Source organism: Pan paniscus, chromosome 21, assembly GCF_029289425.2.
Source record: "Pan paniscus chromosome 21, NHGRI_mPanPan1-v2.0_pri, whole genome shotgun sequence".
NCBI lineage: Eukaryota > Metazoa > Chordata > Mammalia > Primates > Hominidae > Pan > Pan paniscus.
Window position 1 is genome coordinate 37,116,136 of NC_073270.2, and position 16,915 is coordinate 37,133,050.

The 16,915-nt window shown below is 40.1% G+C and overlaps 1 protein-coding gene across 1 annotated transcript; it reads right to left on the reverse strand.

Moving 5' to 3' along the window:
* Window positions 1–1,806: 1,806 nt before the first annotated feature.
* Window positions 1,807–5,361, reverse strand: LOC117977267 (beta-defensin 122-like). Its single transcript, XM_034947628.2, has 2 exons — window positions 4,807–5,361; window positions 1,807–2,688 (listed from the first exon to the last, which is right to left on the reverse strand). The coding sequence occupies exons 1-2, from the start codon at window positions 4,856–4,858 to the stop codon at window positions 2,531–2,533; spliced, it is 210 nt and encodes a 69-aa protein (XP_034803519.2). The 5' UTR covers window positions 4,859–5,361; the 3' UTR covers window positions 1,807–2,530.
* Between the last annotated feature and the right edge of the window lie 11,554 nt (window positions 5,362–16,915).

The following is a 16,915-nucleotide window of genomic DNA, read 5'->3' on the forward strand; positions in this document are numbered from 1 at the left end:
GACATTGATCTCAGGAGAAAGTCAAAAAGAATCCACAGGATGATACAAACAGAGATCCAGGATAATATCAGGTCACCAGGTGTAATGTCAACCAGTTCAGAGTGAAGCAGGTCTGAATGCCCAAGGAGAGAAGTCTCCAGGAAGACAAAATTGATAAAATACCTAAAGGTTCTGAACATATTCAAAGGATATGGCAGACAGCTAAATCCTCATTTTCCATAGCAGAAATCCAATGGAAAGTGCCTAAAACTAAAAAATTAAGAAGTAACCATATAAGCATATTAGTAAATAATGACGGAAGAGATGGAAGTGAAATCCAAAGGAAAAAAACAAAAGATGTGAAAGTAGTTTTTTGAAAAGCAAGAAATGAGGAAAGAGAGACAGATGACTCCTATATTTTATTATAGTCTTATATTATACTATTATATACTATTATAGTCTCTTATTCAAAGTTGATTTTTAAAACTATGTAGATGTATGGTTTTGATAAACATTTAAACTAAATATGAAAATTAAAATAACAAATATAGAGAGAAAGCAATGGATAAGAATTAGACCTGTGGATAAATTTAATTTTCCTGCTTAACTGTTCAACTTGTCAAGGGAAGGACTTGGTGGGAGGTGATTGGATTATAGGGGCAGTTTCCCCCATGCCGTTCTTGTGATAGTGAGTTCGCACAAGATCTGATGGTTTTTGAAAGTGTTTGGCAGTTCCCCCTGGTGCCCTCTCTCTCACCTGCTGCCATGGAAGATGTGCCTTGCTTCCTCTTCATCTTCTGCCGTGATTATAAGTTTCCTGAGGCCTCCCCAGCCATGCAGAACTGTGAGTCAATTAAACCTCTTCTGTTTATAAATTACTGAGTATCGGGTATTTCTTTATAGCACAGTGAGAACAGATAAATGCATGGGAAGATATCCAAAGGAAATGAATTCAGTATGTTGAAGAGATACCTGCACTCCCACGCTCATTGCAGCATTATTCATACTAGCCAAGATATGGAGTTAACCTAAATGTCTGTTTATGGATGGATGGATAAAGAAAATCTAGTATATTATACAAGGAAGTATTATTCAGCCATAAAAAAGAAGAAAATCCTGCCATTTATGACAACACATATGAACGTGGAGGATATTATCTTAAGGGAAATAAGCCAATTACCAAAGGACAAATACCGCATGATCTCACTTAGATGTGGAATCTAAAAACGTTGAATTTGCAGACGCAGAGAATAAAATGGTGGTTTCCAGGGGCTGAGAGATGTGGGAAATGGGGAGAAGTTGGTCAAAGGATACAAACTTTCCATTATAAGAAGAGTAAGTGCTGGAGATCAACTGTTACGCATGGTAATTTTCTGGGATCATTTGTGCTGCCATAACAAAATACCTGAGGCTTAATGACTCATAAAGAAGAGAAATTTATCTCTCACAATTCTGGAGACTGGGAAGTCCAAGATCATGGCTTGTGAGGGCCTAGTTTCTCTGGTTCCAAGATGGTTCCTTGTTGCTGCATCTCCCAGAGGGTAGGAACGCTGTGTCCTCACATGGGGGAAGGGACACATGGGGTGAAAAGGGGTAAACTCCTTCTGTCAAGCCCTTTTATAAGGTCGTCTAATCCCTTTCATGAGGGTGGAGCCCTCCTGACCCAATCACCTCCTGAAGATCATACCTCTTAATACTGTTGCATTGGGCATTGTGTTTCAACATGAATTTTGGAGGGAACAAAAACGTCCAAACCACAGCAGTGACTACAGTTAAGAATACTATACGGTATACTTGAGAGTTGCCAAGAGAGTAGATCTTAAGTGTTTCAACACATTGTTAAAAAAAAAAATTGGTAACCATGTGAGGTGATGGATGTATTAATTAACTTGACTGTGGTAATCATTTCACAATGTATTTGCATATCAAATCATCATGTTGCATACCTTAAATATACATAATTTTTATTTGTCAGTTATACCTCAATAAAGCTGTAAAAAAAATTTAAGGAATAGATGAGATTTCTTTTTTCATAAAAAAGGAAAAGCTCTGGGTGTGGCAGCTCCTGCCTATAATCCCAGCACTTCAGGAGACTGAGGCAGGAGGAAAGCTTGAGGCCAGAAGTTTGAGACCAGCATGGGCAACAGAGCAAGACCTCATCTCTACAAAAAAACAAAATTATCCAGGTATTAGTCCCAGCTACTCGGGAGGCTGAGTCAGGAGGACTGCTTGAGCCCAGGAGTTCAAGGCTGCAGTGATTCATGATCATGCTACTGCACTCCAGCCTGGGTGAGACAGCGAGACTCCATCTCTAAAACAAAAATAAATAAATAAAAAGGAAAATTATCCAAAATAGCTAGCACATAGTAGGTCCAGTTTCCTCTCATGTATATACAACTTTACCCACACCTTTTCTGCTTGAGTTTGATTAGGTATACTAAGAGACAAACACAGAAGTCAGCCAAAGATGTTTTAATAAAGCCCAGGAATCTACTGACATCAGACTTAAGGCAAGTTTATCTTCATTTTTGTGGCCTCAGACTTTAAAGCACTAATTCTTTATATGCTGTGGTAAATGTGGCTGGTCCTTGGGCTTCAAACAGCACAGTTTACCACTCACGCAGAAAACATAGACCCTTTCGTTCTTCAGGCATTCGTCATGGCAGGAGCCACGAAAATTCTGACATGTTTCAATCCTGCCTATTACAAAAAGAAAAAAGAAAGGAACTGATATCAGTTATGAGGGGAAATGAGTCCTGGACTGAGAAGACTAACAGAGGACCAGACAGAAGAAGGGGGCTGTAGAAGAAGGAGGCATTCCCTCTAGGTAACTAGGGTGGTGATATTGTCTATCACCATATTGAAACTCAGGAAATATCCAGTGAAACCCATGAGCCCTTTCTAAAGAATCTACTAGAAAAAGAGCTGTAGACAAGCAAATGAGAGGAGCATTGACACAGAACTAAATATTAAATATAAAGATACTTGTAGAACCGAAATGAGGATTTTAAAAGAGGTAGTAAAGTACATAATGGCTATATGTTCTGACAATATAAATAGAGTACAACATAAAAATGAGAGAATAATGGTGAGAACATATGCAGACATCTTAACTAGTTTGAGTAATCATGACATTATGGTAGCATTGATATTATTTTACTAAGACTATTGTATATGTAATGAGAGATCAATCAAATGAGTAAGTCATGGGATATTCTATCGTCCCCTGTGACCTTGAGAACCAGAATTCTCAGTATAGAAAAGAAAATACTGATGTAATATAAAAGTTGATTCTGAATTTGAGTTCTGAATTTGAATTGAAAATGTCAATATGAACTCACAAGTATTTTATATTTAAATAGATAAAATAAATAGATGATTGATGGATGGATAGATTGAAATTTTTCCAGCTCTGGTCACTGAGAAAGTCTAGAAACAATAACTAACTAGTAGAAATTAGTGTTCCTAGTACCCATGCTATAATCTTAAAATACTATCTCCCAGTAAACTTTTTTTAAAAAACAGGACTTCTTGGAGATATGGTGGATTCCAGTTCTTGGGCAGTAAATTACAAGATGATCTTGAAACATTCTGTCGTACCAGATACTAAGAAAGCATCAAAGATTAATAGGGATATATCTAAAAGATATACGAGCCAAATTAAAGAGACTCCTATTGGCCAAGAATAGGACAATGTGTACTTCAATAGTGAAAATAATTGCAATAGATTGAACTCATTGCTTAGAATCATCAGTTCAAAATAAATAATATTTAAGAAAAACTAATGGCTTAACCTCAGAGGCTGATAGAAAACTAATTCATTATCTCTCAAACCGATTAAGCAAAGATAAACTCAAGCATTTATCCTGTCTTCCTCTCTGAACTCTCTAAACCCCAAGGTAACCAAATAGATGAGGGAAAATGCCTCTTTGATAAGGAGTTCAGCTAATAAATGAAGGTTCTTCCCAACATATCTGTACGGCTCACCCCTCACTTCCTTCAAGTCTTCATTTGAATGTCACCTTCTCAGTGAGGCATTCCCTTGACACCCCTTTTTAAGTTGCAAATTCACGTACCCTGATACTTGCTATCCCCTGCTTACCCTGCTCATTCCCTCCCCTAATAGAATCATAAGCTCCAAGAGGATGGAGATTTTGTTTGGTTGGTTGGTTAGTTGGTTGATTCATTGCTCTATCTCCAGCACCTGTGCCTGAGAATCCACTCAACAATATTTACTGATTGAACGAGTTATTTAAGCAATGACATGTCCACTATCCCCTAAATCCAGCTGCCATCCTGAGAAGAAGAAGGGGGTGAGGTGAAAGTAGAAATGCTGAAAGACTGAACATTTTAAAGCAAAATGAGCTAATCTGAGAGGCTCTTTTAAATCAAAAAAGATGAATACAATTGTCTTCTGAAGTTGTGTACATCCCTGTGCCCTTTCTAACTCCCACTTTTCCTACCAGCAGGATGGGAGTTCCTGGAAACATTCAAATGAATTACAGAAAATTTAAAAAGCTATATTTGTTGTACATCAAAATGTCAGTGTCCTCAATGTTGATCCTTCAACCTAATTTATTATTTTAAATTGAGAAAAGAATAAACTGAAACTCATAGGCACCAAGTAGTTTGCTGGGGGCATCACAGAACTTGAAAATGGTGAGGCAGGTTCTAAACCAGGATCTGGGGACTCTTTCCTCTTCCTCCAGACAATTAATATTTCACACTGCTCCCTGTCAGCCCATCCTCCCAGGCCCTGGTGTGCCCTGACCAAGACTCACTGTCTACTCCCAGTCCCTCCCCTAGAGAGGTCTAGGTTATCTGGAATGACTTGGAGGAAGAGCAGCAGCACAGCCAAAGTTACCAAAAAAGTCTTCATGACTTCAAGTAGCCCACAGAGTAGTCTCGGCTCTGGTGAAGTGGCAGGAAATGGAGGCGAGCTCAGGACTCTCTGCCGCCTCTAATCAGCTGGGAAGTGTGTCACTCACACGTGCCACTATCTGCCCATGGGTACAGTTTGCTCTGGGACAACCTGCCTTTTTTTTTCATGCTCAGTCACCATCCCAACACCCCTGCACCCAGAGTGTGGACCCCACACCCCTGAGCTCACACGACTCCCTTTGTCCACCATCATCTTTTAGGGACCAGCAAAAATAAATCATACAACACCCAGAAGGATACTTTTAAAAATGTATGTCAGCCCTTGTTATAATCCAGCTTAAAAATCCTCCCAGACTCCACAACTAGAAAAAAAAAAAATCCACAATCTTTACTATGCCCTGCAAAGCCCTATATTCTCTGGTTTAGAAATCCACCATTATCATGGTTCTAATGTAAATGAAGCAAGCTCCTTTTTTCAAATGCAATTCCCAGTTTGAGAGCAGAGGAGTAAAGAAGAAAGGACGATCATTCATTTCTTAGGGAGAATGTGTCTATTGTATTATTTCCTAAGAAAGAAAGCCCGAGTACCTAAAATCCTCAGTTTCAGGAAGCATTTTGGCATGGAGGGTGAGAAAAGACAAGCTGAAATATTCAGCTTGTTGTCCTGGCTGTGCCAGTTAGTGGCTGTGTGACCTTGGGAGAGTCAATTCCCTTCTCTGGGCTTTAATCTCACCAATGAGCAGATTGGAGCAGATGGGCTGTAGGGATTAACTCAATCCTCATATACTATGATTCTTTGGGTGTGAAAAGGCATGGAAAATGGAATGCCTAGAACTCTAGGTTTTCAGCCCCAGCCTAGGCAACACTCATTGGGTTTACACCTTAGGATTCTCAGGGCTGCCCTTATCAGACTCCAATTCTCTTTACACACTGGGGTCAGAGGCCTCTTCCCCTGATACCTACACCCGATATGCTATATGGTCCCTGCAAAACACAGTCCCTCTTTGGGCCTGCTTCTTGTATAGTCAAAGCACAAAACTTTACTCTGATTATTATAAAAGCTTAATATTCTCCCTAGAGCCCTTGAAGGGGTCTCATCACAGCAGGCTGTTTTGGACATGAGATCCATTAGCTACTGATGAAAGAGCAGGGAAGACCTTGTTCTGTCTGTGTACCTCTGGGCACATGTCAGACATCACAACCTGTTCATGGTGGACCAAAACTCCTTAGGGCCAAATCTCATCAGGAATTAAAAACAACAACAACGAATTAAAGTGACATCAAGCTATATTTTTCACCTATCAAATTGACAAGAAGCTCTTTTTTTATAATGATAATCCCAGAGTTTCATAGGATCAAGGACCTAGTTTCTCAACAAATGGCTATCCTTGTCTTTTCACTTTTGCCCAGAATGCAATGTCCAGAACAAATGGTAGGAGTCTTCTGTGGTATCCTGAACAGGAAGCCTCAGGATACCATAAGAGGAGTCTCAGGAGCTGTCTCCCATGTTTGTGGCAAAGGCCAGCCTACCTATCAGTGAGTCCTTTGGGTTTATTGTCATCTTAGGTGCTACAGGGGTTGTCACGCCTTCCCCCAGTTCATGTTTGGCCACTGGCAGATCCTACCTTTGACAACACCAGCACCTTCAACTAGGATGTGTTGGAGACCCAGATAAAGGTACTCCAGTCTGGACATGTTTCTGGACAAAGTGTAGATGGTCCCTCAGTACCATTCCCATCGGTAGCCCAGAATCTCTCCTTCCAGTTGGTTTCATAGAATCTTGATGCTGTCCAGACCACAGGGATATTCAGCCTTAGGGGTTTCTGTGTTGTCCAGAGCATGATAGGGGCCTGCCTTGTAGCATCACTCAACATTAACTCTTAATGTATCTTTTTTCAATATTTATTCAAGATTTTAAAGATGCAACACAAATGCCTTCTTTCCAGTGACTTAATTGGCTGTAGTTGGAGATGGGGTTAGATGGGATGGGACACTCAATACATTTTGTTTCTTTTTCATTGCTCAGAGGTAAACTCAGTGTCCAAAAAGAGGCAAGAGAATGCATTAAGAATTTCCTTGCCTAAATAGCCTATGGTGGATTTTTCTTTCCTCAGAAATGGGGAAAGAACAAGGGTATAGTTGTTTCTATTTGAACAGAAACAACAACACTCTTGTTCATTGCATCATGAACATCTAAAGATATACTAATGCCTTTGTCATAATAAATTGGTTATCATGAAGTGTTAGTTTCCTAGCACTGCCGTAATAAAAGTACACTTGCCATAACAAACTGAGTGGCTTAAAGTAATAAAAATTATTTTCTCTCACAGTTCTGGAGGTCAGAAGTCCAAAATCAAAGTGTTGGCAGTGTTGCTTCCTCTTTAGGGCACAGAGGGAAAATCTGTTCCATGCTTCTCTCCTAGTCCATGGTGATTGCTAAATGATCATTGGCTTGTAGTGGCGTAACTCCAATCTCTGCCTCTGTGGTCATACAGCATTCTCCCTGTGTGTCTCTGTCCAAATTTCTCTTTTTTTTTTTTTCTTTTTTTTTTTTTGAGACAGGGTCTCACTGTGTTGCCCAGGCTGTAGTGCAGTGGTGAGATGTCAGCTCACTGCAACCTCCACCTCCTGAGTTCAAACAATTCTCCTGTCTCAGCCTCCCAAGTAGCTGGGATTACAGGCACCTGCCACCACACCCAGCTAATTTTTGTATTTTTAGTAGAGATAGGGTTTCACGTTGGCCAGGCTGGTCTCAGACTCCTGACCTCAAATGATCCACCAGCCTCGGCCTCCCAAAGTGCAGGGATTACAGGCATGAGCCACTGCGCCCAGCTGACATTTCTTTTTTCTTATAAGGACACCAGCCACTGGATTAGAGCTCACCCTTATCCAACATGACTTCATCTTAACTTCATTACATCTGCAAATATCCTATTTCCAGATAAGTCACATTCACAGGCACTTGGTGTTAGGACTAGAACATATATTTTGGGAAAGACACAATTCAACCCACGACAAATTTTTTTTAAATTCTTATTATGAGTGAAACTGAACATCTTTTCATATGTTTAACGCCTTTTTTTACCTTTTTTTGTGGACTGTCTATTCGTATTTTTGTCTATATTCAAATAATTTTTAGTAATATCTTCCTCCTCTTTGTATTTTTTTGTTCTGTTTCTAGAATTCTTATTTTCCAGATATTGGGCTCTCTGCACTGATTCTCTAATTTTATATATTTTCTCTCCTGATTTCCATCCATTTGGCTTTTTTCCTCTAGTTTCTCAAAAATTTTAATCAAATTTGTCTTCCAGCTTTTCTATTAATCTTTCTTTTCCATTTTCTGCTATTATATTTTTTATTTCTAAGAGTTCTTATTTATTCCCTAACTTTTCCTTTTTGTAGTATCCTATTCTTGTTTCATGGTTGTAGTAGCATCTCTAATTTCTCTCGAGGCTTTTAATAATGTTTTCCTGTCTGCATAATCTATTTCCTATAACTTGTTTGTTGGTTGGTTGGATGGTTGATCTGTTTTACATTAGATGTTTGCCTCTCATCAATGATCATATGACTAATGATCCTTAATTATGTACTTATATATAAAAGTGTGCCACTGCAAAGCTTATTAGAAACTCAATGAATGATTTTGTTCTGTTTGGTTTTGGTATCTAATTTTCATAATAGATACTTTAATGGCAACATTTGTGGTTCCTTTGTTTGTTTGTTTGTTTTGTTTTGTTTTGCTTTGCTTTTTGAGACAGTCTCGCTCTGTCACCCAGGCTGGAGTGCAGTGGTGCTCACTGCAACCTCCTTCTCCTGGGTTCAAGTGATTCTCCTGCCTCAGCCTCTTGAGTAGCTGAAATTATAGGTGTCTGCCATTATGCCCAGCTAATTTTTGTATATTTAGTAGAGACAGGGTTTTGCCATGGTGGCCAGACTGGTCTCAAACTCCTCACCTCAAGTAATCTGCTGGCCTCGGCCTCCCAAAATGCTGGAATTACAGGCATGAGCCACTGCACCTGGCTGATATTTGTTAATTTTTAAGAGTGAGAGACTAAAATGCTGATTAAGCACACGAACGGGGCTTACCAATTGTGACATTGACAGTAAGGTGATTTGACTGGGCCATTTAGTGGAGAAATGCCAATGTCAGTTTTTTTAGGATCTTTTCTGCTTCTCTGCTAATCTCCTGCTGGGAATTTTGAGAGCTAAGTGGAGAATGAAGCCTGGGGGCTAAATAGTTTCTCAGCAACCAATATACATGCTTCAGCTAATCCTCCCATTTTCTGCTTACTAAGTTTATCTTCAGTGATGCTTGGAATCCCCAGGTTCAGAGAGCCTCTGTTTCACCCTTGCTATAGAAAGCCGTTAAGTCTTTTTTTTTTTCAGGATTGGGGTAGTATAGTATGATAGGTATAGAGTGATGGCTGCCTGCAGGAAAAGGAGAAGGAATAGAGTATCTAAGGATTTGATTCTTAAACACTATTTCAACCAAACCTCCTTATTTTAACTCTTCCACATTTCTCCCTATTTCTAGATGTTTATGGTGCCACTAGATTCTGAGCTCTTATTTATTTTGGGGTTTAAATTGGGCCGGTCCTTTGTTTTCCCCACTTCCAGTTTTAATTCAGTTTTCTTTAGACTGCTTACTCATTTCCAGCTCATCCAGCTGCCTTCTATCTTCTAAATTGTTGTGTCCTCTATTTCATTCTCCTCATATTTATTGGTTTATGACTTTTAAAAAAATGTTGCTATAATTGCTGTCACTTAAGTGGGGTTTGGGAGCGAATAACTAAAAATATTTGTATTCAATCCACTATTTTTACCCAAAAGTCAATGGTGTGCTTTTATAAATTGTATTTTATTTTAATTTGTGATGTTTAAAAATGCTATTGGCCGGGCACGGTGGCTCACGCCTGTAATCCCAGCACTTTGGGAGGCCGAGGCGGGTGGATCACCTTAGGTCAGGAGTTCGAGACCATCCTGGCCAACATAGTGAAACCTCATCTCTACTAAAAATACAAAAATTAGCCAGGTGAGGTGGTGGTGGGCACCTGTAATCCCAGCTATTCAGGAGGCTGAGGCAGGAGAATCACTTGAACCTGGGAGGCAGAGGTTGCAGTGAGCCAAGATCACACCACTGCACTCAAGCCTAGGCGACAGAGCGGGACTCTGTCTCAAAATAAATTAAATTAAATTAAATTTAAATTTAAATTTAAAATGCTATTAATATTATTTTTTATTTTTAACCAGAAAGTGTTAATTTGGCAAATTATATTAATATTAACTGATTTTCTAATTTTAAATCCAACTTGCATTCCTAAGATAAACCCAACTTAGTCACAAAGTATTGACATTTTTACATATTTCTGGACTTGCTGTGCCAGTGTTCCATCTAAGATTTCCACATCTATGTTTCTAAGTGAGATTGGCTTTCCTAATTCTGTACTCTTCAGGTTTTACAGTCAAGTTATGCTGGTCTCATAAAATGAATGGGGAAATACTCCTTTTCTTTTCTTTTTTTTAAAGCATTATTTATACAAATGCATTTTATTGTTTTAAACAGAACAAAAGAAGAGGCAGAAAATATTTGCATACAACAAATCCTAGCTTATAAACGTAGTTTTTTAGTGGTGATGTCTCTAATCACCATTCAGGGATTTTTTTTTTTTTTTTTTAATTTGCTTCACTGTGTCTTGAGCACTGATATTGGAGAAAAGCACATCCGGCAAAAAGTGTATGCCAGTGTCTCAAACCACTGGAAGAACTGGGAGAGCAAACATGATTTTTCTTAGGGGAAATACGGCTTTTCATCTTCTCTGGAAAAATTTGTGTGAAGTGAAATTTTTGTTATTATTATTTATTATTTGTCCCACAAATGTTTGGTAGAACTTGTGGGTAAACTATCTGGGACTGGGACTTTCACTCTTGACCAAGATGGAGTGACAGGGACTATATTGATCTTCCCACCTGAAACAACTAAACAATCAGGCAGAAAATATAAATCGATACTTTCTAAAACATTAGACATTGAGGAATGGAGGACAGTGTTTCTTGAGATATGATAAATAAACAATGTGGGCTCTGTGATTGCCCCACCTTATTGCCTTGAAAGAAATTTCAGACTATAAGACAGGAAGACAGGAGGCAGGAAAAGTCATGTTTTTGTGTTTCTTTTTTTCTCCTTTCTTGATCTCATATTTGAATTGTTTTTCTCATTCCACTTTTCCCTTCTGCTATTTTAAAAGTTACGCCTTCTATTTATATAGCTAATGGTATGTTTTTCAAAATCTTTTTGACCATGACACAATATCTTTTACATAGTGATCAAGATATATATATTATGGTATATGTAATGACATAGAAATCATAATATATGATATACATATATTGAATTATTATCATTGAATTCAATTATTGATTGATTGAACCAAAAGTTCTATGAGACATGAGTTGCTTTTACAGAAAGCAATGTCTTCTTGTCTATTTTATCCTACTCTATCCTGTTTATCACTTTCTAAAATGATTTCTTGACTGTGATGGAGAGACTCTAGGAGTCTTTCCCCTTATCCCTGCCTCCTGTTACTCATGCATTTGAGATCTCCTTCCCTTGAGTGTAGGTAGGATCTGTGACTTGCTGTTAACCAACAGAATACAGGTGGCAAAGGTGATGGAATGTAATGTCTGGATTACATTGCATAAGATTATAATCTATCTTGCTAGAAGTCCCTCTCCCTTGCTGACTTTGATGAAGCAAGTGACCACGTTAGGGAGGCACACATGACAAGAAACTAAGGACACTCCCACAAACATCTGGCAAAAAACTGAGACCCTGGGTCTTACAACCTATAATGACTTGCAGGCTGCCAACAACCACATGAGCATAGAAACATATCCTTCCCCGGCCGGGCGCAGTGGCTCATGCCTGTCATCCTAGCATTTTGGGAGGCCAAGGCGGGCGGATCATGAGGTCAGGAGATCGAGACCATCCTGGCTAACACAGTGAAACCCGGTCTCTACTAAAAATACAAAAAATCAGCCAGGCATGGTGGCGGGGGCCTGTAGTCCCAGCTATTCGGGAGGCTGAGGCAGGAGAATGGCGTGAACCTGGGAGGCGGAGCTTTCAGTGAGCGGAGATCGTGCCACTGCACTCCAGCCTGGGCGAAGAGTGAGACTCCATCTCAAAAAAAAGGAAAGAAAAAAAAAAAAAAAGAAACATATCCTTCCCCAGTTGAGCCTCAGATGAGAGGAAAATAAGAGCTGGTTCTAAAATCAAAAGCTGTTGTTCATCCTGAATTGAATTTTCTTAATTTGGGTGGAACAGAGTCGTTTTTAAGTCTTGTTCTGATCTAGTTCTATTGCATTGTTGATAACTGTTGACTTTGTGTAGTGTAGAAGCAACAAGCATGTCCTTTTAGTACAAGTACAGTGAAGGGTAGAACAAACTTTCATTGATGCAAAAATTTAAATAGTCACATTACTTCTGTATCCAGTGTCTTAAAGTTTTAGGATTAGTTTTAGTTTTGTGTTTGCTTACATGAGCTTAGCATAAAGAATATTTTAAACATCTCGTTTTGTCTTCAACATTTTTTCTATTAAGAGGTAAAATGTAGGCCTTGTTTGACTCTTGACAATCCAGTGTATGTTTGATCTTAGATCTCATGACCTGAGTGCATCTCTTCTCCAGGAAGGAAACTGCACCAATGTCTGTTCCTGTTAAATAGCAATTTTTAGGGCTGGGAGTGGTGGCTCATGCCTGTAATCCCAGCACTTTGGGAGGCCAAGGCAGGAGGATCACCTGAGGTCGGGAGTTCGAGACCAGCCTGACCAATATGGAGAAACTCTGTCTCTACTAAAAATACAAAATTAGCTGGGTGTAGTGGCACATGCCTGTAATCCCAGCTACTCAGGAGACTGAGGCAGGAGAATCGCTTGAACCTGGGAGGTGGAGGTTGCAGTGAGCCGAGATGGCACCATTGCACTCCAGCCTGGGCAACAAGAACGAAACTCCTGTCTAAATAAATAAATAAATAAATAAATAAATAAATAGCAACTTTTAGTCTCAGCTTGTTTTGTTTTGATGTCAATAAATAGTAACAGCATTCAAAAAAAAAAAGAGAGAAGGCACGGTGACTCACGCCTGTAACCCTAGCACTTTGCAAGGCTGAGGCAGGCAGATCACCTGAGGAGGTCAGAAGTTCGACACCAGCCTGGCCAACATGGCGAAACCCCGTCTCTACTGAAAATACAAAAATTAGCCAGGCATCGTGGCGCATGCCTATAATCACAGCTACTCGGGCTGAGGCAGGAGAATCACTTGAACCCAGGAGGCAGAGGTTTCAGTGAGCCGAGATGGCACCACTGCACTCCAGACTGGGCAACAGAGTGACACTCCGTCTCAAAAAAAAGGATTGGGGTATCATCTAGGTATGCGAATTTTGTCTGCAAGCCCATGTGAGGGTTTAATTATATTTACAAGTGCTTCCCCCATCTCTATTCAGTGTTAAGACTCAAGACAGGCCATTTTCTCTATGATTCTCTCAATGGGGCATGTATTCTTATTTCTAATTCACCTTCACACTGATGTCATAGCCCTTTGAAGTCCAAGATTTACACAGAGGGGTCTCCTCTAAAGGTTCCCCAATTTAGCTTTCTTTTCTGCTTGTTGCATCACTTAATGTTATAAAAACCAAGTAGTGTATGAGTTAAGTTGCTATAATTTTTTAAAAATCAAAATACAATGACTTAAATAAGAAGAAAGTATATTTTCTTCTCGCATGATGGTTCAGAGGTAAGTAGCCCAGGGATAATGAGACAGCTTATCATTCTCCACAGATAACTTTCATCCCTTTTTTTAATAAGTGGCTACTCCAGTTTTCTTGATTCCCCAAAACAATGGGAAAGGAAAAAGAAATGTAGGGCAAGCAGGTACCTTTTGTAAGAATATGACCAGGAAGCCATACACATCACTCCAGTTCACATCCCGCTGTTAGAACTGACTTGCATGGCCACACCTACTGGATCTTACCCAGCCATATGGTTCTAAATACCTCTATACCCTGAAAACTCCAAAATTTATATTGATAGCCTGAAGCTCCTCTCCAAGTTTTTCTGACTCTTAACATATCTAACATGATACCTCCATTTGAATGTCTAACATGTCTGAGGTGGTTTTAAAACATAACTGAAAATGGCCGGATGTGGTGGCTCACGCCTGTAATACCAGCACTTTGGGAGGCCGAGGCAGAAGGATCACCTGAGGTCAGGAGTTCGAGACCAGCCCGGCAAACATGGTGAAACCCCGTCTCTACTAAAAATACAAAAATTGCTGGGCATGGTGATGCACGCCTGTAATCCCAGCTACTGGGGAGGCTGAGGCAGGAGAATTGCTTGAATCTGGGAGGCAGAGGTTGCAGTGAGCCGAGATTATGCCACTGTACTCCAGCCTGAGAGACAGAGGGAGAGTCTATTTAAAAAAAAAAAAGACATAATTGACAATTATTTGATATGCCTCCATCAAGGGAAGAAATTTCCCTCTCCTTGAATCCAGGCATGCTTGTGACTACTTTGACCAATCGAGTTCAGCAGAAGTGATGCTTTCAAGGCTTGATCTAAAAGGGTCATACAATCTCCTGTTTGTTTGCTGTAACCCTCACTCTCGGACCCTGAGATCCCATGTAAGAAGTCCTGCTACTCTGCATGAAGCCCAAGCCACATGGGAGGATCATGTGGGTGCTTTGGTTGACAGCCCCAGATAAACCCAGCCTTCAGGTGCCACACATGAGTGAAAAAGCTTCCAGATCCCACCACCCTAAACATTCAAGTCTTCTCAGGTGAACTCTCAGGTATTGTCATAAGATAATGCTTTCTGCACTATTTCTACATGTCAGATTTATTAAATGATTATTATGATGTTATAGTTTATTAATCATAAACAATTCATGTATTGTCCTAAGCCTTTTACATACATTATTCCCTGTGATAATTCAGTGAAATAGGTAACTTTAAGATCTCTTTTTACTGATGAAAACTTTAAGTCCACAGAGGTTAAGCAATTTATACAATGTCAGAAAGTTCACAAATGGAAGAACAAGCACTTAACCCAAGTCTGTCTTGACTTCAAAGTTTATTCTTCAGAACCAGCATCTAATAGGGGCTCTGTAAAGTCAATATGGAGTGACAATTTGTGACATCAGAATTAGTGGTTAGGAAAAACTCTCCCAGGAGTTTCCTATTTGAGCTAAAACATGAGTGGGAGGAAGGAACCAGTCACAAGAAAATCAGGAAGAATATTACACGTAAAGGAAATAGCAAGCACAAATGTCCTGAAGTAGGAACACGATTCGTGCATTTAAAGGAAAGAAGGAGAGCCAGTGTGGCTGAAGAGTAGTGGGAGAGGAGCAATTGCTATGAGATGAGGTCAGAGAAGTATGCAGCAACCAGATCGTGTAGACCAGCAGAAAGAGTAGGAATGTATCCTAGTGCAAAGATAGCCATCAGATAAATCAACATCTAATTCATATTTTTAAAAGGTAAGTCTTTAAAAATTCATATTTTTAAAAGGTAAGTCTTTAAAAATTCATATTTTTAAAAGGTGCGGTGGCTTATGCCTGTGGCTCACACGGGGGCTCCCAGCACTTCAGGAGGCCAAGGCAGGAGGATCACTTGAGGCCTAGGGTTTGAGACCAGCCTGGCCAACATGGCCAAACCCTGTCTCTACTAAAAATACAAAAAAAATTAGCTGGCATGGTGGTGTGTGCCTGTAGTCCCAGCTACTCAGGAGGCTGAGGCACGAGAATTGCTTGAACCTGGGAAGCAGAGGTTGCAGTGAGCCAAGATCGCACCACTGCACTCCAGCCTGGGCAACAGAGCGAGACTCTGTCTCAAAAAATAATAATAATAATTAAATAAATAATAAAAAATAAAAGGTAAGTCTAGCAGCTCAGTAGAGAATGCAAAATCTAAAAGCAAGATGGGAACCCTACCTGAATATCTTGAGCTGAGAGTGAAGGCGATTTGGCTCCCCAAAGGAAAATTAAGGGGCTGTCACTAGAAGAAAAGGAAATCACTGCTGAGCATGCAAAGGTCCATTACAAAGCCTTAGAAGTGAAGTTTCTGGATTGCAGGGCCTGCATGTTTTAAGGATTTGATATTGACAAACAACTTCCAAGAAGTCTGGATTTGGATTTGGATTTCCATGATCAAGCTATCGTTCTTTCCCTGCATCCTAGAAAAGTCTAGGATCATCAATAAAATAATACTCTTGGCTAGTGTGGTGGCTCACACCTGTAATCCCAACACTTTGAGAGGCTTAGGCAGGCGGATCACTTGACATCAGGAGTTCGAGACCAGCGTGGCCAACGTGGTGAAACCCTGTCTCTACTAAAAACACGAAAATTACTTTTTTTCTTTTTTTTTTTTTTTGAGATGGAGTTTCGTTCTGTCTCCCAGGCTGGAGTGCAGTGGTGCGATCTTGGCTCACTGTAACCTCCACCTCCCGAGTTCAAGCAATTCTCCTGCCTCGGCCTCCTGAGTAGCTGGGATTACAGGCACATGCCACCAGGCCTGGCTAATTTTTTTTTTTTTTAGTAGAGATGGAGTTTCACCATATCTGCCAGGCTGGTCTCAAACTCCTGACCTCAAGTGATCTGACTGCCTCGGCCTCCCAAAGTGCTGGGATTAAAGGCATGAGCCACTACACCTGGCCTAAAAATACAAAAATTAGCCGGGCATGGTGGTGTGCGTGCCTGTAGTCCCAGCTACTCAGGAGGCTGAGGGACAAGAATTGCTTGAACCCGGGAGGCAAAGGTTGCAGTAAACCAGGATCGCACGACTGCACTCTAGCCTGGGCAACAGAGCAAGATTCCAACTCTCTCTCTCTATATATATATATATTTTTTTTTTTTCTTGGCAATTTGATTGGAGAAATGATACCTCACTGTCATCTGAATTTGTTTGTCCTTGATTCCTGGTGAGGTTGAGAAGTAGGCCCTTCTGACTCACCATGAACAGGCCATGATGTCTGAGGTGTGCCTGGTGTCTGATGTCTGAGGTGTGC